The 24299-nt window shown below is 43.0% G+C and overlaps 1 protein-coding gene across 1 annotated transcript in view; it reads right to left on the bottom strand.

Moving 5' to 3' along the window:
- Positions 1 to 4292: 4292 nt before the first annotated feature.
- TEX14 (testis expressed 14, intercellular bridge forming factor) overlaps positions 4293 to 24299 on the bottom strand; it is a 68488-nt gene continuing 48481 nt past the window's right edge. Inside the window, exons 23-32 of the mRNA XM_037070188.1 lie at positions 23745 to 23872; positions 22637 to 22842; positions 21217 to 21313; positions 20033 to 20107; positions 17389 to 17466; positions 16567 to 16666; positions 8381 to 8473; positions 6322 to 6428; positions 5082 to 5133; positions 4293 to 4586 (exon numbers count right to left, since the gene is read on the bottom strand). Coding sequence (XP_036926083.1) covers positions 4550 to 4586; positions 5082 to 5133; positions 6322 to 6428; positions 8381 to 8473; positions 16567 to 16666; positions 17389 to 17466; positions 20033 to 20107; positions 21217 to 21313; positions 22637 to 22842; positions 23745 to 23872 — 973 coding nt within the window. The 3' untranslated portion in view covers positions 4293 to 4549. The remainder of the gene's footprint in view (positions 4587 to 5081; positions 5134 to 6321; positions 6429 to 8380; positions 8474 to 16566; positions 16667 to 17388; positions 17467 to 20032; positions 20108 to 21216; positions 21314 to 22636; positions 22843 to 23744; positions 23873 to 24299) is intronic.

Below are 24299 nucleotides of genomic sequence, written 5' to 3' on the forward strand. Positions count from 1 at the left end.
TTCCAGTGGGACTGATAGAATGTAGCAGAAATGATGGCGCGTGACTTCTGAGGATAGATCATATAACGGCATTGCGTTGCAACCTTTGCCTTAGTCTCCTCGATTGCTCGCTCTGAGGAAACAAACTGTCACGTGGTGAGGACACCCAATGGGATATTCTTGTGGAAAGTAGCTGAGCTCACTAGTACCTCTCAGTATTATTCCATACGTTATGGACGTCTTTCTGTGTCAATAAACCTATACGTGTAAGTTAAATTCTAATTAGTCCATTTATGGCAGTTTCATAATTTTAAAAAATTATTATGGTAAAATGCACAGAGCATCACACCACTTTAACCATTTTAAATGTACATCTCAGTGGTATCAGATTTATTCACATTCTTGTGCAACCATCACCACCACCATCCATCCCTGTAACTTTTTACCTTGTAAATTTACCATTTAACCATTTTTAAATGTACAATGCGTTGGCATTAAGTACATCAAAGTGTTGTGCAACCATCACCACTATCCATTTCTAGAACTTTTCATCATCCCAATCGAAAACTCTAAATCCTTAAAACAGTTACTCTTCATTCTCCCCTCACCCAGCCCCTGACATCCACCATTACACTTTGTTTTTATGCTTTTGGCTACTTTACTTCATGTAAGTGGAATCATACATGATTAATACATGATTAAATCATACATGATTTCTTTAAGTAACTGGCTTACTTCACTTAGAATAATGTCCTCAACATTCATCTATGTTGTGGTATATTACAGAATGTCTTTCCTTTTTACGGCTAAATAATATTCCATTGTATGTATATACTTTTGCTTAGCCATGCATCCACTGATGAACACTTGAAGTGCTTCCATGCTTTAGCTATAATGTTCCTATGAATGTGGTTATAAAAATATCTCTTGGAGACTTTCAATTATTTTAAATATATACCCAGAAGTAGCATTGCTGGGTCATGTGGTAATTCTATTTTTAATTTGTTGAGGAACAGCCACATTGTTTCCTGAAATGACTGTGCCATTTCACATTCTCACTGACAGTGCACGAGGTTTCCAATTTCTCCACATCCTCACCAAGTGATCATCAGTAGATAAGTGGATAAAACAGCTATGGTACACTCACACAATGAAATACTACTTGGCCATAAAAAAGAAGAAAATTACACCCTTTGCAACAGTATGGACAGACATGGAGAACATTATGCTAAGTGAAATAAACCAGTCAGAGAAAGACAAATATCCTATGATTTCACTCATATGTGGAATCTAATGAACAAACTGAACTAACAAGCAAAACAGAGAAACTCACAGCTAGAGAGCAGGCTGATAGCTATGGGGTGGTGGGGAGAGTTAGAAGGGAGGATGGAGCAAAAAAGGAAAAAGGACTCATGGACATGGACAACAGTGTCATGATTGTGGTGGGGGCAGGGCGTAAGAAAAAAGTACAATAAAAAAATTAAAAGATCAGTTAAAATACAAGGACACATAAAAATTTTTTTAAATTGCCCTGGCTGGTGTGGCTCAGTGGATTGAGTGCCGGCCTGTGGACCAAAAGGTTGCAGATTTGATTCCTAGTCAGGGCACATGCCTGGGTTGTGGGCTAGGTCTCCGGTTGGGGGCCATGTGAGAGGCAACCACACATTGATGCTTCTCTACCTCTCTTTCTCCCTCCCTTCCCCTCTTTGACAATAAATAAATAAAATCTTTTTAAAAACTTACACAAACTGGTGAATTTGGGGGCAGTCATTTTAATATTGAAGATGGAAAAATATGCAACATTTTCAGATTATGCTTTATTTCAAGAAAGGCTAAAACACAACTGAAATGCAAAAAAAAAAAGATTTGTGCAGAGAAGCTGCTGTGACTGACCGAACGTGTCAGAAGTGGTTTGCAAAGTTTTGTGCTAGAGATTTCTCGCTGGACGATGCTCCATGGTCAGGTAGACCAGGTAAAGTTGATAGCAACCGAACTGAGACCTTAACTGAGAATAATCAACATTACACCATGTGGGAGATAGCCAACATACTCAAAGTATTCAAATCAATAGTTATTGGTGAAAATTAAAAAATGTGTTTTTACAGGAAAAGCCTAAATGGACTTTTTGGCCAACCCAGTATTTTGCTCAGCCACACCAGCCATCCACTGCTCCAGCCCAGTATTTCCTGTGGGGTGTTGGCACATGTTTTTCTCCTTGCTGGGACACCCCTCATCTCTCAGAGTCTAAGAGACTGGCTCCCTCTCTTTATTCCACTAGGAGCTCAAAGGTCACTTCTTCAGAGCAGTGTTCCCTTGAGTACCCTTTACAATGCCAAGTGCCCCCCCAATCATTATCACATGAACATATTTATTTTCCTCAGATAACTTACCACTACCAAAACTATTTATCCATTTGATGACACAAACTCAAGGAGAGCAGGATGCTGCTTTGTTCACTATTTCTACAGCATCTTAAAGTGATGTCTAGCACACAGAAGTCATTCAAAAAAGATTTGTTGAATGTGGGATGGGAGCAGGAGGCCACTTAATGAGGCTACTGCAATCACCCGAATGAGTTACTAGAGGCTTGGATGAGGGCAGTGGCAGCAGAGACAGAGAGACGTGGTTACAAGCGACATTACGTTTTAGAGGTTGATACAAGTAAGTCTTAATGATCAATATTTTGCCCATGGACATGGACAATGGTGTGGGGATTCACTATGGAAGTGGGAGGCAAGCTGGCTGGAAGGGGGAAAGGGGGGAAAATTGAGATAACTGTAATAGCATAAACAACAGAATATTTTTTAAATAAAAAAAGATTGATATTTTGATGGTAAGGAGTAGCGGAATGAGAGGAGCCAAGGGATGGCTCCTGGGTTTCTGGTTTGAGTGGCTGAGTGGACAGTAAAACCATTAATGAAAGGAAATACCAGAGGTGGAGAAGGTTTATAGTTAAGACCATGAGTTCCGTTTTGAGGATATGAGTAAGACACCTGAAAGGAATCCAAGTGGAGACAGCAAACATATGGGTAAGACACATGAGCTCAGAGGAGAGGTCTCTTCCTAAACCCACAATACACAGACGTTGTCAGCATACAAAAGCTAACTGGAGCAACGGGCATAAACAGATCCTCTGGGGAGAAAAGCTTGGAGCAGGGAAAGATAGAAGCAAAGGCCCAAAGGAGGCTGGGGTAGAACAACCAGAGGAAATAGAATAGCCAGATTGTAACATCAGGGAGCCAAGGGAACAGGCTGAGAGAGCAAAAGAGGCAATGAGGCCCTGAGAGGATCCCTGGGATTCATTATAGAGATACGGAAGTCACTGGTGGCCTGAGGACTGCTAGCAATGGAAGAAACAGAATTCATGTTACAGCGGGTTAGGTTGAGGACGAGGGAGTGGGAGGTGAGGTACTAAAGACAGCAAGTTGTAGAAAACTCTTTCAATGAGAACTCTAATTGAAGTAGGAGGAAAGAGAGAGGGCAGTGGATAGAAGAGTATGTGGGTCTAGGGAATGCTCTTTAAAGTTGAAGAAAAATCCAAGTGTGTTTTCTTCTGAGCACACAGAAGATGAGACTGGCCTTGGACAGGAAGACAGACAAACTCCAGCACAACAGGAGGGAAAGTTGAAATGACAGGCATAGAGCAGGTCCATCTCTGCTTGGCATAGGTTATTCTGGTCCACAGAGATAGATGCCGTCGCATCTGTGGTTTTGGGGTAGGAAACTGAATTAGTTCCCAACTGATGGCTTCTATCTTCTCTGTGAAGCTGGAGGTGAGGTCAGTCATCTATCGAATGTTAGTGGAAAGTGAAGGATGGAAGTCTGAAATGAGAGTTGCGAGAGTGGGAGAAGCAGCACACTAAAGAAACACAGTGGGGCGGCCAAGTGCAGGAAAAGGGCTCATTTATATAAACTGCCTGGCAGAAATTCATGCTCTGTAAGCAATAAACACTACCTACCAACATTACTGTTAACATTAGCCATTATTATAGCACCATCTACTCTGCCAGACTGATAGACAAAGGTTATGAACCACATCCGTGGGAGGCTGTGTAGGACTTGCAGCCTTTAGGAATACTAGTAAATACTGCTGCAATATCATAACTCACCACTTATCATGCCTGCTACAGTTCTTATATTTTCATGCATGTTAGTTTTGTAAAACTTTGCAACAGAAATTGAAGCCTCTTTGGGTGGTGGTTTCTCACCCACTAACTAAAATAAACATATATTACACAGCTGAAATCCAGCTAAGTGTTAAAAGTAAACATTTTATTATATAACAAAAGTAAGTTTTCAAAAATCTATGTCAACAAAACCACAGCCATTCTGGGTACAATGAGAAATTTTTATGATCAACACTACCTTTCACTTTTCAGTAATCTGACTGAAAATAAATGGCTACCTGTGCTGCAACTGACAGGACCCAGTCTCTGTGTCTCTTGTGGCAGCTGAACAGTGTGAGTCACAGAACCACTGCCCTGATGGTGACTCAGTCAGCCGGGGAAGGAGGAGCTCACAAGCGGGACTCTCTCACTCCGGCAGGAGTCCATCTGCGACCTGGTGCTGGTCAGTCTGACAAGTCGCTCTGGTCCAGCACGATGATCCTGTGTGTGTTTTTTAAAAAACAAAAAAGGGAGTTTCAAGCTGGTGTGTACATTTTTCAAAGACACAAAGCAATAGCTTCTTTCTATTCAACTGAATTCAAGAGAAAGGGATTATGATTTTTTTATCTTTTAAAAAATGTATTAAATTTACCGGAGTTATGCTCCATAATAACCTGATTTTCATTTTGATAACCAAGGGGGAAATGCCCAAATAAGGTACCATGGAAACGCAAAATGACTACAAAACAATTGACAGTGACATCTTCTGTACTCTCTCCTGCTAAAACTGTTCTTATTGCTAATACTACTGATTACTTAACCAAAGTTAATGTTCATTTTACCTTATAATTATAAACATTAACATTTAAAAAATGAGCAACTTTTAATTCACATCTTTGTCATTAATGTTTATTTAGATGCTGGTAAGTGTTTACACTCTGCTCACGTTGTCTAGAAACAGTGAATTTTGACTTACAAACCTCGATATCGCATTACCTGGATGGTTCTGACCAACCCAGTCGCTTCCAAAAACAAGGTTTCAGTTCCTCTGGATGAAATATAAGAAGAAGAAAAAAATCTGATTACTTTCTCGGTCAAAGGGTATCGATATTCAGAGTCCCATTAGCTCTCTTTCTCTAGTTTAGGGTGAACTCTTTTACTAGAATCTCTAAAACCAGGTCGTGGGTTTTCCCTTCTAACATTCTGCTCTCCCTACCATAGCTATGGACACTACGATGGTAATCCATAAAGTCCCTGCACTACATGCTCAGTGAATCCAACACTAGCTCAGTGCTCACACACTCTGGGTTCTGTCCCAGTCAGGGTCCTGGAGGAAACAGAATGCAACCCCAGGCCCTTGAATGAAGTGACTACTTAGAGAGGTACGGTCAGAGTCAAGGGAGCAAACAAGGGACAGCAAAGCACCCAGTGACTAGCAGCAGCGGGAAGCCATCGTCAGTCCTAAGTCTGAAAGGACTGGAGGGTGGAGGTAGGGCAAAGCGGTTACGGCGCCCAGTGAGAGCACAGATGCAGGGCCGGGCTGTGCTCATGGAGGAGCACTTCTGTTGCGCACAGATGAGGTGCCGAGTTAGGCAGGCAGGGGAAGTGACAGCCCAGTTGCTCTCCCCCCTCTGATATGCTGGTGCCTCCCACTGGCGAAGGGCAGGCCAGCTGGCCAGGAAGCCCAGGAGACTCAGGAAAACAGGAGAATGAGAATGGCCCGAAGAAGGGATGAAAGAGATACCAGATGATCCGAAAGTTGTCTAACTTCCTGAGGAGAAGGAACTTAAATTTAGGAGGGTGTCATATGTGAATGACACCTTAAAGCTCTATGAAATTGTTTTGTAATTGAGGTTATTTTATACCTCTCATATTACTTGTAGATTCCATTTATGATTTATGATTTCTTATTAGATTTTGCAGCCTCTGTGTGAGCTTAATTTAGAACTCTTTGGAATGAACCAGACAGTTAAAAGCAAAATACCTTTTCAGACAAAACAAGATAAAGATGATACGACTGACTGAAGGCTTCCTTGAGAAATGAAATTGGATGTTGTTACTGTACTGTGATGAAGACATGCTTCATAATTAACAGAAATGCTGGGCTGAACTACAGGGAAAATGTGGAGGACGATCATGTATAGCATCTGGGAAATTTCTAAATAACTCTGAGGTTCCTCAAAGCCCAAGGACACCAGGCTACATTATAAACAACTGTTCATTGATTCATTCATACCTTCGTCAGAAGTCCCTAACAAGCTCTCTGATGTCCTCTCTGGCTTCATGCTTTCTTCCTCTTTTCTTTTCTTTTCACCAACTTCTTGAGCCTCGGTGCCCGTCTCCCTTCAATGACAAAAGATTTCTGGTACCAAAATATGTGCACAATGGCCAAGGGAACAGGACCGTGCTCCAAAGGGAACAGTACTAGCTGCATCCACGGAGTGTTCCCTGTGGGCCAGGCACTTCAGTGCTGTAATGTATGTTGTCTATTAACTCACTTAGTTCTCATCACAACTCCATAAGGTCGTCACCACTACCATCCCCACTGAATTATGAGGAAATCGAGGCACAAAGAAGTTAAATTACATGCCTAGTAACTCCTACAGCTGGACCCTAGTAGTGTGTCTCAGATTCTGCTCTCAACCACTAGGCTATATTGTCCAAAAGGGAAAAAAAATACATTTCACTTATGTTGTAACTGGTGTCCACTTTATTACCTCATCTTCAATTCCTGAAACTCTCTGAAGTGAAATAGCTAATTAAAGTAGCTAACAATTTTAGACCACATTTGTCAAACTAGTAAGCGGGAATCATCTCTCCTAATCAACTATAAGCTCTTAACGGTAGAGACATCCCACCCCTCTGCACCTTCAGCACCTAACACAGCGCTCGGCTCACGGTCTGTGTGCCACGATGCTGGCTGAGCCAAACTGACATTGTTGAGAGATTTTTCTTCTGTTTTCATTTGGTGGATATTCAAAACAAATATGTGAATGAGAGAGAAAATAAAGCCAGACAGGGTAAAAATAATTTTTTTCTCTAATCTCTCATCACTAACAGAGTCACAGGCTCTGGAGTCTGGGGGAGGCCCCCAGATTATTTCGACCTCCTTCCAAATGGCCCGGACCTGACGGTTACCCAACCTGTACTTGGAGGAGGGTGATTTTGGGGTGGGGAGTGGAGGTGGAGGGAGGGAGCTGCTGTTAAATAAGTGTGAAGGCAGCTATTTTCTCTGCCAACTACCTATTGCCATGAGAAAGTTTGTGCTTTACTGAATAAAACTCCCTTACTCTGCAGTTTCTAGTCACTCGCTCTCTCCTTTGGGGCACAAGAGAGTATGCTGACTCTCTTTACAATATTTCAGGTATTTGAAAACAGCTATCAAATTCTCCATTCCATCTGCTCTTCTCCAGCTAAGCCTCCCCAGCTCCTTCAGCTGTTCTCGTATGACAGGGTTCCCAGACCTCTGACTGTTCCATGGCCTTCCTATTCTTTTTGTGAATGTCTCTTTTGAAATGTGACAGCCACAAAGGAGCCCCACACTGTGTCACACCACCATGAGACATTACCTTGATCTGGTCCATACATTTCTGTCTGTTCATCATTAGTGCTGTATATCTCTTTTTATTTGTATTTTTCATTGACCTTTTAAGCAACTACTTCAAAGTGAGGTCTCACGGAGTCACCCAAGAAATTCTTTCTTCAAGAATTTTTTGAATTCTTACCAAGTCTCAAAATGCATGCTAAGTGCTGGGCATATAAAAATAAGACCTACTTTCTGCCTTCAATGAAATTACACTGAGCAAGATCTTCCAATCAAAGATCTCCCATTCGGTCAGATCTCTCACATTCCATACTTTCGGATCCAAATGCTCAGCTTCATATTTTAGAGAAATTTAACATTCCCACCAGTCAAGATCTTTGTGAATCCACAGTTCATCACTTATCACATTAGTATTCATTTTAGACTTGTGTTATCTAAAAATTTGATAAGCATGCCTTTTCTGATTTAATTCGAATGGCTGGTGAAAATGTTGAAGGTGACAGGGCCAAGATACAGCAATCTTAGAGGCCCCTCTCTACGCTGATACCCATCTCTAATCAATGTCTTGAGCACTGTGGGTGCTTGGAGGAACAGGGGTGGACAGGAATTAGGACTCGCTCATCCACAGCAATATAACGCCATCACCACACAGTCATTCTCCAAGGAGTCAAAGTATTTTTTAAAAACTGAAATCTAATCCCCCTTCCAGGGAAGGAAGAAAATGATCTCCTGCCGGAGAATAATAAATAACCTTGCAGAGCCCGTGGGGAGATCCTGTAGCTCTGTCCGGTCCTCGGGTGGCTGCAACCATCTTTCCAGGTCCTCATCCAGAGTAGAGTGAGCTCTGTCCAGGGGAAGGTGAAAAGAAGTGAGACAACAGTCACTTCCCTTCTCCCTTGACAAGGAGGCATAGCCCTTCAGAGTATGAAAAGACCTTCGAACTTGTACTTTCACTACACATACAAGAAAATGGGAGCTCACTGAGATTGTATGTAGAGTTAGAGAGGTCACCTAGGTCCAATTTGAATGCACACACCCTCCTTTAGCCCCTTGAACAAAAGCTTCAGCACCCATGAGATCACAGTCTTCCGAAGACCAGAGGCTAGACTATCTCTCAGTTCTTGGCCATTAAGTCAATTTCCACCTGAGGCTAGAACTATTCCTACAAGTTTTTTTGTGTGGTTTTTTTTTTTTGGATTAAGAACTGCCTCTGCGACTGTAAAGGATGCAGAATGTGCTTTCAGGAGGCCTGAAAAGCCCCACCTATCTGAAAAATATCTTCCAGTCTGGCTTGGTGCCAAGGACCGAGATGACGGAGCATCTGTGAGCGTCTCTCCACGTCCTGCACAGCCAACCCTTTTGAAAAAGGAGGAGACACCATATAGCATCTATTGTTCCATCATGTGCAAAGCAGTTTATATTCTTTATTTTATTGATGTTTTAGAGAGGGGAAGGGAGGGAGAAGGAGAGGAAGAGAAACATTGATGTGTGAGATAAATATCAATCAGTTGCCTGATTTATGGATCAGGTGCCTCTCACACGCACCCAATAGGGGACCTATCCTGCAGCCCAGACGTGTGCCCTGACCAGTAATTAAACCAGTGACCTTTCCATTTGTGGGATGACGCCCAACCTACTGGGCCACACCAGTCAGGGCAAGCACTTTATATTTATATAATCAAATGTAGCTCGGACTTTTTGAGCTACTCAGCTTTTGCCTTGAATAATGGCATAGATGTCACTGCACATGTTTTGGGGGAGATGGAGGAACTGGAGTTACATCGTTCATTATGGTCCAAAGATTTCTAAACCTTAAAAAATGTATTTATTTTCCTCCCCTTTGCCTCCTTTTCTCCTCTGTCTCCCCCCAAATCTCTCTTCCCGCTTCCTTGCAGGTCCCAGGGCTCCAACCTCCTCCCCACTTCCCACACTCCTCCCTTCCAGGTCTCTCTCTTTTCCTTCCTTATATAGAATAATTTGGCCCTTGAAGAGTGTGACAAAAACAGGCTTCACAACCCAAAAGTTATTCATAACACTTTCTCCCCTAGCCTTCTTCTACAGCAACTGAAAAGCCAGAAGTTCAATTTCCAGTCTCCCTTGTAAATGAAGATGGTCATACATCTTATTTGGCCAATGAAATAAAAGTGGGCATCTGCTGGGAGGGGCTTCTAGGAAAATTTTTGCTTTCCAAATAAAAAAGGGCAAAGTCAGCTAAAATATTCCTCCCCCCTCCCCCCTCCTCCTGATTTGTGGACAGCAGTCACCTTGCAACCAGGAGGGGACGAGTCTGGAAATAAAGGCCAGCATGCTGCGCTGTTGCTATGGGTGGCAGACCAGGAAGATTAAAAGGGACAAAGTCCCTGGAGGCATCTTTGAGCTGCTACACCAGCCACACCCTGCCAACCTGAGGGCCTCTTGTTTTGTGAGACAAACCCATTGAAGCACAATAGTGGGGTTTTCTAACACTGCAGCTGACAGAAGTCTGCAGGGCTACATTAGGGATCCACAGGACCAGGGTTAGGATGAGGCGAATGGTGCAAGGGGAGATTCAGATTCTGTCTTTCTTTAAAATTCAGGTATTTTGTTCATCATGTATTCTTCTGTATTTGTTTTTAAATACTGCATTAAAATAATACATATCTTGACTCCTGAGTTTTTGGTGCCTCCTTCAATTCTGTTCCCCAGGAGTGGATCCCTCAGCTCACCCTTGTCCTCGTCCTGATAACAGGACGAGGGGAAAGAAGTTGGGAGAAAAAAGGAGCTGAGCTGAAATGGTTGACCCTACAACATGGGTCAAAGGGGAGCTCTGAATCAGGAAGAGAACCAGGTTTTTTGAACCAACCTTGTGTTTCCAGTCTGAATTGTCTAGCTGACTGCCCTTACTTTCTCTTATTTGGCTAGAAAGATCTAACAATTCTCTTCCAGTGACTTTAATTAAACTGTTTTTAAGTGTATTTTATTTGTTATGCTATTGCACTTATCTCATTTTTCCCCTTTATCACCTTCTGCCCTGCACCTCCCTCCCTCCAGCACCCCCTCCCTTTGTTCACGCCCATGGGTTATACATAAGTTCCTTGGCTTCTCCATTTCCTACACTATTCTTAACGCTCCCCCGCATCTTTTGTACCTACCATCTATGCTTCTTATTCCCTGTACCTTCCCCCCATTCCCACTCCCTGTCCCCACTGATAACCCTCCATGTGATCTCCATTTCTGTAGTTCTGTTCCTGTTCTAGTTGTTTGCTCAGTTGGTTTTTGTTTTTGTTTTAGGTTCATTTGTTGATAGTTGTGAGTTTGTTGTCATTTTACTGTTCATAGTTTTGATCATCTTCTTTTTCTTAGATAAGTCCCGTTAACATTTCATCTGATAAGGGCTTGGTAATGATGAACTCCTTAAACTTGACCTTATCTGAGAAGCACTTTATCTGTCCTTCCATTCTAAATGAAAGCTTTGCTGGATAGAGCAATCTGGGATGTAGGTCCTTGCCTTTCATGATTTAGAATACTTCTTTCCAGCCCCTTCTTGCCTGTAAGGTCTGGAGAAATCAACTGAGATTCTAATAGGAACTCCACTGTAGGTAACTCTCTCCTGTTCTCTTTCTGCTTTTAAGATTCTCTCCTTATATTTAATCTTGGGTAATACAATTATGATGTACCTTGATATGTTCCTCTTTGGGTCCAACTTCTTTGGGACTTTCTGAGCTTCCTGGACTTCCTGGAAGTCTATTTTCTTTGCCAGATTAGGGAAGTTCTCCTTCATTATTTTTTCAAGTTTTCATTTCTTGCTTTTCCTCTTCTCTTTCTGGCACCCCTGATTTGGATGTCTAAAGTTGTCCTGGCGGTTCCTAAGCCTCTCCTCATTTTGAATTCTTGTTTCTTCATTTTGTTCCAGTTGAATGTTTACTTCTTCCTTCTGCTCCAAATCATTGATGTGAGTCCTGGTTTCCTTCCCTTCACTGTTGGTTCCTTGTATATATTTTTTTATTTCACTTTGCACAGCTTTCACTTTTTCCGCTATTTTGCAAATGTACTCAACCATTTCTGTGAGCAACCTGATTACCAGTGTTTTGAATGCTGCATGTGATAGGTTGGCTATCTCTTCATGCTTTGTTCTATTTTTGGAGCTTTGATTTGTTCTTTCATTTGGGCCATATTTCTTTGTCTCAGTGCACTTGTTACATTACGGGGGGTGGAGCCTTAGGTATTTGCGGGGGTTGCGGAGTACAACCCACATAGCTGCATTGTGGTGCAGTCTGGATGAATGTTTCTGCTTTAACTCCTTGGTCATTGGACTTCCATACAGTTCCACTTCCTGGCAGTCCTGGTCGTCTTTTGTTTCTAAGGTGTCCTTTTGGTTGTGTGAGAAGGCACAGTGTATCTACCAACACCTCCATCTTGGATGGAAGTCTCTCTCCTAACTAAACTATTCTGAACGAAGCCAAAGCCTGGGTTTGCCTTACAAAATGAAGTTAAAGCCCTGGCTGGTGTAGCTCAGTGGACTGAGCGCGGGCCTGCGAACCAGAAGATCGCAGTTCGATTCCCTGTCAGGGCACATGCCTGGGTTGCAGGCCAGTTCCCGGCAGGGGCCAGTTCTCAGCAGGGGATGCACCAAAAGCAACCATACATTGATATTTCTCTCCTTCTCTCCTTCCCTTTCCTTCTAAAGATAAATAAATAAATTTTAAAAAATGAAGTTAAAAAAAAAACAACCATTTGACAGGAAAAAAAACAAATAGTCCTACTAAAAAGTGGGCAAATGAGTTGAATAGATGCATGTATTTTCTCCAGAAAAGGCATCCAAATGGCCACTAGACAAATGAAAAGATATTCAACATCACTAATCATAAGGAAAATGCAAATCAAAGCCACAACCTAAGACTTCTGGTCAGGATGGCAGTACAGGCAGATGTGGCTCAGCTCTGCACACAACCACGTCAAAATTACTACTAAAATATGGAACAACCATCACTCAGCACCGTCAGAAATCAAGCTGAATCAAAGTATGACAACTACGAAATTAAAGAAACCACATACACCCCGACTCATAGGAGGGGAGCAGATACGGAACGGGCTGGTCCCACATCCGCTGTGGTGGATAAAAATTCAGGAGGGATATCTTGGGAGCGAGGAGTCCCAGCGCCACAACAGGACCGCCAGCCCAGGGTTCCAGTGCCAGGAAGATAAGTCCCCACAACTTCTGACTGCAAAACCCAGTGAGAAATGAGTCAGTGGAAGAAACTGCTGGAGCCCCAGGCAGTTCCTCTAAAAGAACCCACACATGGACTCACCTACTCAGATTCACTCCTTCTGAGCTCCAGCACCAGGGTAGCAGCTTCAAAGGCATGGAGCAGAGGCACTGCCCCTTTTCTAAACCCTCCCCCTCCAGAGTCAGCAAGCTGGTCCCATACCTGAGATTCCATCAACCTGGCTAACACTGTTTGACCCACCTTGGAGGTCCCCAGATACTTTGCCTCACCCAACTTACAGGCCCACACCAGCTGCTTTTCCATATAAACAACCGGTATGGGCTCATGCTTCACAACTTCCTACATCCTATCAAACAAGCAACAGCTGGCTTCAGTGAGCCCCCAGGTCTGGCACTAGCAGCAGCCAGACTAGATTCACAGCTTAGCTTCGACTGGCAATCTCCACACCCAGCGTGAGTGGCAGCCATCTCAGATTGCTTTGTAGCTCAGGCAAGATGTCCTGGGCAAAACACAGGCAGGGGCTCACCTTGACCTGCAACATCTGAGAAACCCCAGGGCCAGTGCACCCAGTGAATAGCTACAGGCCACATCAGAGCACCACCACCCTGTCCCTGCACAGCTGATCCTCTAGTGAGGATGGAGGTTGGTGGTCACTGGTCACAGCCAGTCCTTGCAGTTGACTGGCCTGGGTAAATCCCTCCCACTGATCTGCCAATAGCAACCAAGGTTCAACTAGAAGAGGAGGGTGTACTCAGCCCACACAAAGGGCACACCTTGAGTACCCAGCTTGGGTGATAGGGGAGGCTGTGCCACTGGACCTTACAGGACACCTACTACTCTAGGCCACACTACCAAGACACAGAGTCAAAGAAGCTCTACCTAATACATAGAAACCAACACAGGGAGGCTGCCAAAACAAGGAGATAAAGAACATGGCCCAAATGAAGGAACACATCAAAACTCTAGGAAAAAAGCTAAACAAAATGGAGATAAGCAACCTATCAGATGCAGAGTTCAAAACATTGGTTATAAGGATGCTCAAGGAACTTAGTGAGGACCTCAAGAGCATAAAAAAGACCCAGTTAGAAAAGAAGGATACACTAACTGAAACAAAGAATGATTTACAGGGAATCAACAGCAGAGTGGATGAAGTTAAGAATCGAATCAATGATTGATTGATTGATGTTCCTTTGGAACATAAGGAAGCAAAAAACAACCAGTTAGAACAACAAGAAGAAAAAGAATCCAAAAAAAATGACAATAGTATAAGGAGCTTCTGGGACAACTTCGAGAGGTCCAACATTCACATCATAGGGGTGAAAGAAGTAGAGAAAGAGCAAGAAATTGGAAATCTGTTTGGAAAAAATCCTGAAAGAAAACTTCCCTAATTTGGTGAAGGAAATAGACATGCAAATCCAGGAAGCACAGAGAGTCCCAAACAAGATGGATGCAAAGAGGCCCACTTCAAGACACATCGTAATTAAAATGCCGAAGGATAAAGATAAAGATAGAATCTTAAAAAACAGCAAGAGAGAGAAAGATAGTTGCCTAGAGAGGAATTCCTTTAAGACTGTCAGCTGATTTCTCAAAAGAAACTTTGCAGGCCAGAAAGGACTGGCAAAAATATTCAAAGTCATGAAAAGCAGGGACCTACAGCCAAGATTATTCTACCCAGGAAACTATCATTTAGAACTGAAGAACAGATAACCCAGGTAAGGTCAAGTTAAAGGAGTTCATCATCACCAAACCATTATTATATGAAATGTTAAAAGGACTTATTTAAGAAAAAGATAAAAACTATGAACAATAAAATGGCAAAAAATACATTTCTACCAACAATTGAATCTTAAAAACAAACTGAGCAAACAAGAGGAACAGAGACAGAACTGTGGATACAGAGAGCGTTTTGATGGTTGACAGATGGGAGTGGTCGGAGGTACGGTGAAGAGCTAAGGGGATTAAGAAGTACAAATAGGTAGTTACAGAATAACCATGGGGATATGCAGTACAGAATAGGAAACGCAGTAGCCAAAGAACTTATGCACATGACCCATGGACATGAACAATGGTGGGGAGGTTCCCTAGGGAATGGGGGCTGCTGGGTGGAGGGGACAAAGGGGCAATTAGTCAGGACAGCTGTAATAGCATAATCAATAAAATATAATTTATTAGTGAGAAAATATAAAATGTAATGAGACAGCAGCACCACTTCACCCAGACAATGAGCTACAATCAACAGGCCTGGCAGGCAGAGGTATGTGTGTTTGCGGGGGTAGGTAAGATAGCTGCCTTTTTGATCTCTCATCTCCCAACGCCCTCCCTGCCTCCCATCAGGTCTGACAACTCTGGATACTACCTATCATGGTCAGAAGCCTGACTGGGGCAGGGCAGTGCCCATGCCCTCTCAACCACAGTAGATGTGGGGGACAGGGAGGTCAAGGTGAGGATTAGGGCAGGGAGATGCTTTGAACCCAAGAAACACCAATAGGAACTGGTTCTGGACTCATGGCAGAAAAAAGTGCGGGGAGATGGCTAGGGCTTGTGCTTTATTATTTTTTTCTTTTACAAGCTATGAACTCAAGCGATTAGAATATGCATTTTTTTTAAATCACAATATCACCTCATATCCATTAGAATAGCTACTACCAAAAAACCAAAAAAGAAACAGTAAATAACAAGTATTGGTAAGAATGCAGAGAAACTGGAACCCTCGTGCACTGTTAATAGGAATGTAAAATGGTGCAGCTGCTGTGGAAAATAGTCTGGTATCTCCTCAAAAAATTAAAAATAGATTTATCATATGATCCAACAATAACACTTCAGGGTATATAGCCAAAAGAATTGAAAATGGTGCCTTGAAGAGATATTTGTACACGTAAGTTCAGAGAAGCATTATTCAGAATAGTTAAAAGGTGGAAGCAATCCTGTGCCAACAAATGAATGGATAAAATGTGATACACACACACATAAACACACGATGGAATTAAGCCTTGAAAAGTTAGGAAATTCTGACACATGCTACATGAATGGACCTTGAGAACATTACACTAAGTGAAGTAAGTTGCAAAAAAACCAAATACTGTATGACTTCACTTATATGACTTCACTTATCCAACATAGTGAAACTTGTCCTGGCTGGTGAATTGGGCACTGGCCTGCAATCTGAAAGGTTGGTCACCAGTTCAATTCCCAGTCAGGGCGCATGCCTGGGTTGCAGGCCAGGTCTCCAGTTGGGGACATGAGAGAGGCAGCCAATCCATGTTTCTCTTGTACATCACTTCTCTCACACATCAGTGTTTTTCTCCCTCTCTTTTTCTCTCCCTCTCCTTCCAAGGTAAATAACTAAAAATAAATGACCCTATCTTTAAAAAAGAAAAGTAGTCAAACTCACAGAAACAAAGTTAAATGGTGGTTGCTAGGAACTGAGTAGAGGGGGACATGGGAGCTGTTTAAAGGGTAGTGAGTTTTGATTTTGCAAGATGAAAATGTTCTACAGATTGGATGTACAACAATGTAAATATAATTAACACTAGTAAAATACAGACTTAAAAATTCTGTGTATTTTATGACCATCTAAAAGTTTTTTAAACCTTTTAGGAATAGGGGGCTATTAGGATAGTATGACAAAAAGACCATTTTTCCCCTTCTCATTTGTCAACAGCAAAGGAAAAACTAGTACAAACTAATAGAGTATTTTAAATCCTTTCAGAAGTCCAGGTTTCTCTGTTACCTCTCTGTGTCCTCTTCTAGATCCTGAGTTCCTTTGGTCCAAAGTACACTGCTACCTTCTTTTTTACTGTTAGTTCCTTGTTCTTCTAAATGACTTTGATCTAAAAACAGTTGAAAAATTTAACTTTATTTGAACAGCAAAAAATAATAATTCAGAGAGATAGCATTAAAATGGAGTGCCAAAAACTTGGGGCTAATCAGTGGCCCTGAAGTCGGCAATTCACTAGTTCCCCCTTCCCAGGACAGGAGGGGGCCAGATGGTAGTCCGCAGGGTGCCTGTATTCACAGCAGCTGCTTCTAGGGTCTTGAGAGCTCTTTAGTGCCAAATGAAGCTGCAGGAAACCCTGCCTGTGCCAAGGCTTACGAGAGACAGAGGAAGCAGAGGGAAAGGCACATAAAAGAAGAAGAAAGAGACCCTGAAAACAAATGCATATTTTTTACTTGAGGACCACCCTGTTCTCACTTGTTAGATGTTTCTAGGTTAGAGCCCCGGGGGGAAAAATTTGGGTGGGGAAGGGTAGTACCCTTAATTTATGCAAGACACTTTACACATGCTATCTCATTCCATCCTGCCAGCAGTCCTGTGAAGGGCAGGGAACTAACTCACGTTCAGTATCTTACAAGGTACCAGGGGATGCAGTAGGAATTATCATCCTATTTTACAGATGACGGTGACTGAGGCTCAGAAACATTAAAGAGTTTGCCATACTTGCGGTGGAGTCAGAATAGAGGCAAACTTATGCCTGGCCTCAATGTCCACACTACTTCGAAGGGCAGCATCACAGCAAGAAACTGGTGAGAAAGACCTGGGTAGTTGGCTTACCGTTTGCAGTGGCGCCCAGAGGACGTGCTGTGTTCCCACCCAACACTGGGGACGAAGCCTGCTGCTGCTTCAAGTGCTCTGTCCAACACAAAAACAGAAGGCAACTTATTTCTTCCTCTGCAGGGCACACCATTCTGCATGGCAGTGATTCTCAAAAAGTGGCCCTCAGACCAGCAGCCACAGTGTACCTCAGAGCTTGTCACATATGCAAATCCTCAGGCCTCATCTCAGACCCACTGTATCAGAAACTCGGGGTGGGGTCCAGCAATAGGTTGTTTAACCAGCCCTCCGGGTGATTCTGGTGCCTGATCAAAACCACTGCTTGAGGATATTCAATCCCGTGCAACAATAAAAATTACAATGATTACGACAGGCACTACTTGCAGAGCCTATGTGGCAGGTACAGTTTCTAACTTACACTAAGTCAAGATTAATAGTGACAGTTACTTCTCACGACAACCCTATGGAATAAACCACATTATGCATTGTTATTCCTGTTTGCCAGATGTGGAAATGAAAGTAAGAAAGGTTAGTAAGAGGTAGAAATAGAACTTGAATCCAGGCAGTCTAGGTAGGTGTAAGGTTCATGCTCTTAATCTCTATTTTCTAATCTTTCAGTTTGTAACAGCATCAGAACAACCCCACATTTCCCCATCTCTATTGGACTATATTTCATGTTTTTATCTAGTTTATGGGAAAGACAGAGAGCGAAGATTATCTATACTTACCAGTTCCTACAGAATTGCTCACTGGACCAAAACAACCATCCGCTAAACTCAGGTCCCTGCTTCGCATTTGTTAGGTGCTTGGCCCCCTCCAAGTGCTCCCAGAGCAGAGAGACGGCTGGGAGGCAGCACAGACAGGAGCCCTGGGCTTGTTCACTGGCACAGCCCTGCTGTGTGCAGACACAGGTCTCTCCCTCATGCAGGCTAGGGAACAGGCCCTGGTAGCTCCCAAGCATCAGGGGGCCTCATAAGATCATTTAGTATAATTTGAAATAAAAAGCTCATTTTATCCTTGTTAAAAGTAGTTCCTTGTTGATCTTAAAGGATTTCCTAGGGCTGTAAAGGACCCTCTCCTTTAGGTCCTTGTCAGACGCCTAGGGTTTTGGATGTGGGCACTCTAAAAGCACAGGTGTCAGCTCCGGGTCACTCCCCAAAGCTCTCGAGGGGAAATAACAACAGAGTGATTGGTGCACAATTACCAGGTGGGAGCACCCATTATTCAGAGAACCTACCCAAATGCCCTCTGCCCTTTGTCTAGCTGGAAAATTACTGACCTATCTCAATGTACATGCTTCACCCAGAAACCTGGCCCGGATAATCCCAGTAAGTAAAACAAGGGAGCACTTCTGCAGGATGCACCGAGATACAGCAGTACCATGAGGGAGGCCTGGGGGAAGCCCGGTGACAGCTGCTGACATGGGGAAAACAGCAGAATCTAGAGGAAACGTTATCACTAAAGTCAAACTGCAAAAGGGCTTTCAAGTACTGCCTAAGCTAAGACCAAGAAACAGGCGACAACTGAGCAGGACGTGTGTGGTGTCCTCTAATCTCACAAGCAGCAGTTCTACTGTGGTATTAGCAGCTACCGGAGAGGACTTTGCAAGAGCTCCCTGCAAAGTTAGAGGAGGAAAGTCGGTAGGGGGATGGGGCCCTGAGAGAACGGCCCCGAAATCCCGGGACCCATATGACTCTATGACATTAGGGAGGGGTGCCCTGAGGCAAGAAGGGCCTATGACCAGAGAAAAAGAATCTAAGGAAGGCTCCACCCAAGTTCTTCAAGCCAATAGGGCTGGGGCTTGTGACAACATGGACAGTGGCTTTCTATTGAGTCAGACCAGGTAAGTCCTCATTCACCTTCTTCTTTCTGATGAAACACAAAATATCTGCGATCCTAAAAATGAAGAGATGCCCCTCAAGAAATTCTCCAGGAGCCCCATACCAAGAACTGAACCATTAGAGGTCTGACAAGATGTGTCCTCTGAGGCTGGCTGGCCAGTCTTAAGAAAAGAGCAATTAGGTCTTTCCTGGGGAAGCAAATCACCTGCCCCAAACGTCTCTATAATGTTTACTTCCAGCATGAGCTCAGCTGGGAAGGGCCAGCCAATCAGCTACAACTAAAACTGAGCTGGTATTGCTCAGTTTCTGGCTGAAATGGAAAATTCTGGTCATATTCAGTTCTGCCCCACTGACTTCTCTGCCTTTGGGAAAGTGATTCATCCACAGTGCCAATACTTTCAATATCTCCTGCTAATGGCAAAACCAAAAGAACAGGGTGTCTTGGCCTCGGTAGCCAGACATCAGGCCTCCCAGGTACGGCTGGTTAGTTCGAAGATAACAAAACAGAAGTTCATCATAATAAGCCATTTGAATGTTGCTATTTCCTCTTCGAATCATTACCACAGGCCTTCTAAGTAACAAAATGAAAACAGACACAGGCCAATTATCCTGGCCAGGCTTCAGCAGTAATGTAAGGGCCATTTTATTGGAAAACTGCCCCTTCCTGAACTCTGTACATTCAGTCAGACCTTCAAAAGGCCTCTGGTACTAGTGCTCACACCTGCGACAAAAACCGTATTGTGGTCAGTGACTCAGTTAAGATGGCCCCCGAGTGAGTACACTCTGTATTGAACATCTCTTACCAATTTCGTCCAGTAGTTCCTGAGATGGAGGTGGCAGCTCATCAATGTGATGCTGCGAGATGGCTTCTACCAGTTCTTAAAAAGGACAAAAGGGAAAATGACTTAACACCCTCCTGGACCTGCAGTGGATCTTCTAGGCCCCCACACACACTGACTTGGGATTTGTCAAAGATGAAACAAACTAAGGCAGGAAGAAGGCCTCCTGAACCCGCAGTCCTAGCTGAGATTTCCCAATATGAGTGGCTTTTCTATGCCTTCAACTCCAAACCTTTGCCTCCCTCACCCTTACCTCAGTATTGCTTTATCTGTGCTTCTTGCTCCCCAGGGATATTTAGGGAAGGTGAAGTATAAATTTTTATTAAGAGGCTGGAGGCCCAACCTGGAACAGGGCTGCTGAAGGAATATAGAGGCTCTGGACCAGTCAAACGACCAAATACAAAGTAGAAGGTCTTTCTCTATCAATTATGAGGCATGGGGACATAGGAGGAATCATACTTTGGGCCTTCCCCTAAGAGCTCAATTATAATACTAACAAAAATCCCTCAGCATAATTCACAAAATCCTTATCCCCCTGAAGGAGATTCTAGAGTTGTACCAGAGAAGCAGGACATTAAAATTAATGTGGCAAAGGCAATATGCCTGTCTCAAGAGCTGTTAATATGCTCACACCCTTGCTTTGGAATTGTCTTCTAAGAATCTATCCAAGGAAAGGAGCTGAGGTGCAGATACGCATTTTTGCACAATTCTTCAACACAAAGGCACATTAAAGAAACATATGTAAAATGAAATATTATATAGCCATTACATATATTTCTTAATAATTTTTACTGATAAGGGGAAATCCTCAAAATATATCATCAAAGAAAAAAGCAGGTCAGAACTGATATACAATATGATCTCAACTACACTAAAAATGTTTTTTAGCTTATTTCTAAAAATATAAAAAAGATATGTATCAAAATAGTACAAGAGGTTAAAAATGGTGACAGAATTCAGTGCTTTTCTTTTTTAAGCTCTTCTTTATCCTCCAAGTTTTCTATAATGAATGTGTTTTACTTTTATAATCAGGGAAAATACATGTAGTATTTTTGTTTAAATCCAACGCAACATCAAAGATGAGACTAAGGCTCCCTTAAACTGGCTTCCCATTATGAATGTGTGTTTTGACGTTAAACACAGGGTACCTTCTGGCAGGCTCCTTTTGTGGGTGGCATGGGATGCCGTGTCAGGCGCCTTAGCATTGCTGGAGGGACCGGCCCCAGTAAATGCAGATGATCTTTTCTATAAGGAAGACATAAATATGGTAATTGACACATATACTGAGCTAAAAAAAGCCATATAACTCAATCATCTCCAACATTAAGGCTGTGTATTGAGAGCATTTGAGATCCTGCTTCCTGGCATGTCATCAGTTTGGCTCAAATAAACTCTTATAAAAGTATTTTTTAAAAAAAGACCGTCTTATCAATGAGAGAAGCCAGTTGTTATGTTGACTGAGTCAATTTCATTGAAATGTCACCTCCTCCAGGAAGCTGTGATTCTCACCCCTTTCCTCTGTAGCACTCGAATTACAGACTTAAGGCTGTGTTACAGTTTTTCTCACTAGGTGATGAGCTCCTCTGGGGCAGGGACTATGCCTTTTGTATTCACATCTGGATGCTTAGAAGAGGGCCAGACATGGTCCCGGGCACTTAGAACCCGCCCAATTAGCAGTCTGATGAACAAAAGCCTAAAATTCTTTATTGCCCTACTTCAGAGTGGGACCTTTTGTGAGTCAAATGCCCAAAGGAGACAATAATTGGGTTTTCACTGAGGGCCAAAGCCAGTAATCAATCTGCTACAGAATGGTCAGTCAACAGGTTCCTTTTGTTTTGCTTTGTTTTTTAATGAATACACACAAATCATTTTATTACTTATGATTCTAGGAGTCAGAGTTTCAGACAGTACTCAGCAGGAACAGCTCCACATGTCAACTGGGGTGACACTGGTTTGGAGGACTCAAGAGGGTTTCCTTCACGTGTCTGAGGCCTTGGTGGTGGCAGGACAGGGAGAGTCACATTGCAGGGCCAGGGGTGGAACAACAGGTTCTTAATGCGGGGTACCAAGTAAGGACCTTACAGTTATCTTGAAGAGACTATGCACATAAAATATGAGGGAGAGAAAGAGAAGAAGAAAAAGAATGGGGCGGGGCAGGAGAGAAGGTAGTACACAATGGAGTGCAGACTGTTAGTTCAGGAGTTCAGAGAAGATGAGTGTCAATCAAAACCCCCAGGGAACTAGCCAGAGGAGGCGTCAAGGAGGAAGCGGAACTCGAGCCTCCCCAAGTGGTCAGGATGTGGTTAGAGAGAAAGGACAGTGCAGGTGAAGGCGCATCATAAGCTACGGCAGAGGTTGGCTCTTAAGAAAAAATGCTGAACATTATCTCTAGGGGGATAAAAGGCACAAGATCTATCTCACAGTAAAGACCCAGAGAGGAGGCCTGGGCAAGCCTGGAGAGGATCCAGCTTATTTCTTGGTAAAACAGATTTGGAGAAATCATGGCACTCTGGATTGAGGCCTTCGGGCTGGCTCCATGAGAGTGGAACACAGAGCTGGTATACATACGTGGTCAGTTAGTCTTGAAGGGAGAGTTCTAGAGGAAGTAAAAAGGGAATCTAGGCTCTTTGCTTTCTCTCGGACAGTCGTCGGTTTATCAGACAGAGTTGCAGTAGATGCTTGACTGCTCCAGTATGAGGAAGACCCTGTTTTCCCCTGAAATGTGATGCTTCCAAGGCAGTCTTTATAGTGACTGGCACTTGAAGAAATTGACCCTGTTTTAGAAAAGCGGGCAGTTAGTGTTTGGATCCATTATTATTATTATTATTATTATTATTATTGTATCAGTTGGGTATGTGAAAAACTGCCTTTTTAAGAATATTAACTTACTTATTTTTGGAGAGACGGTAAGGGAGGGAGAAAGAGATGGAGAAGAAACATCAATGTGTGAGAGAAACATTGAGTGGCTGCCTCTCACACCCCCCCAACTGGGGACCTGGCCAGCAACCCAGGCACGTGCTCTGGGTGGGAATCAAACCAGCGACCTTTCAGTCGGCAGGCCAGTGCTCAATCCACTAAGCCACCACCAGCCAGGGCTGGATCCTTTATATTATTTAAAAACAAAAAACCCCACAGAACTCTATGACTATATCAGGGGTTCTCCAAATTGTTAGTAACTGAAATAATCACTGATCCAAGACACAGCTCCTCAAGGTATAAAAAAAATGACAGTTCTAAACTTAGTCATAAAAATAAAGGGAAATTATTTGAATTACAAAAATACTGGAACTAAGGACACCAGAAAGAGGATACTGACACTAGCTGTATACAGTTGTGGGACTCAGAACTATGCATGTTTAGGGACAAGAGGCTGTTTGAAGTCACAAACTCTAGAGAATGCAACTCTAGAGTCTTTGTACCGAACTCAGTAGTGCTCAGGGTACAGAGTGGTCCTCGCATCTGCACAACTCAACCACTGAAGTTAAATCACCTCCTTGTAGCTGTTTAGTGACCACCAGCATCGCCCCTCCCTGGCCTCCCATGGGCCTATTCCCCCCAGCTCTGACCCTAAAGAAACACCTCTGAATTATGAGAAAACACCTGCCAGGTCTGCTCCCGAGTCCTGGCTCCCCAGAGCCAATGAGACAGGGGCTGTCCCCCCGTGGGTGACAACTACCTGGGCTGAGCGGGGTGCTGACACTAGTAGGTGCATGGTTGACTCTGGGTGTTTTGCATGAGACTTCTTGAAAAGACCCATCTTGTCCACAGGAGATACTCGACAGGTCTTGAATGTCTGTCAACGATCTAAAGAATTAAAAGCACACAATAACTGGGAGATGTCTGGAAAAATCAAACAATACATTCCTGAAATGCACTTCTTAAGAATGTTCTTAACAAAAGGCTTTATTTGGCAACAGGCCAGAGTTAGAGAATATCTTAGAATAGCTGATATATTTTTAAAGAAAATATTAGAGAATATCTTACCAAGAGACACTAATGTTAAATATATCTCAGCAGATAAAAATATACGATGTCCATAGATAAAAGTATGTATGTGTGGAAACCATATATAGTTAATCTGTTTATGTAAGTATAAACATCTAGTTGTTATTATTAACATCATAGTATTTCCTTGACTGTAAGATGCTAGTCATTTAGATCACATCTTCCTGGTGACAGAAGAACTAGTCTCACGTAAAATGGGAAAGCTGTAGATTCTGACAGACAAGGA

Source organism: Sturnira hondurensis, unplaced genomic scaffold (assembly GCF_014824575.4).
Source record: "Sturnira hondurensis isolate 20B ecotype Veracruz unplaced genomic scaffold, ASM1482457v3 Scaffold0018728, whole genome shotgun sequence".
Taxonomy (NCBI): Eukaryota; Metazoa; Chordata; class Mammalia; order Chiroptera; family Phyllostomidae; genus Sturnira; species Sturnira hondurensis.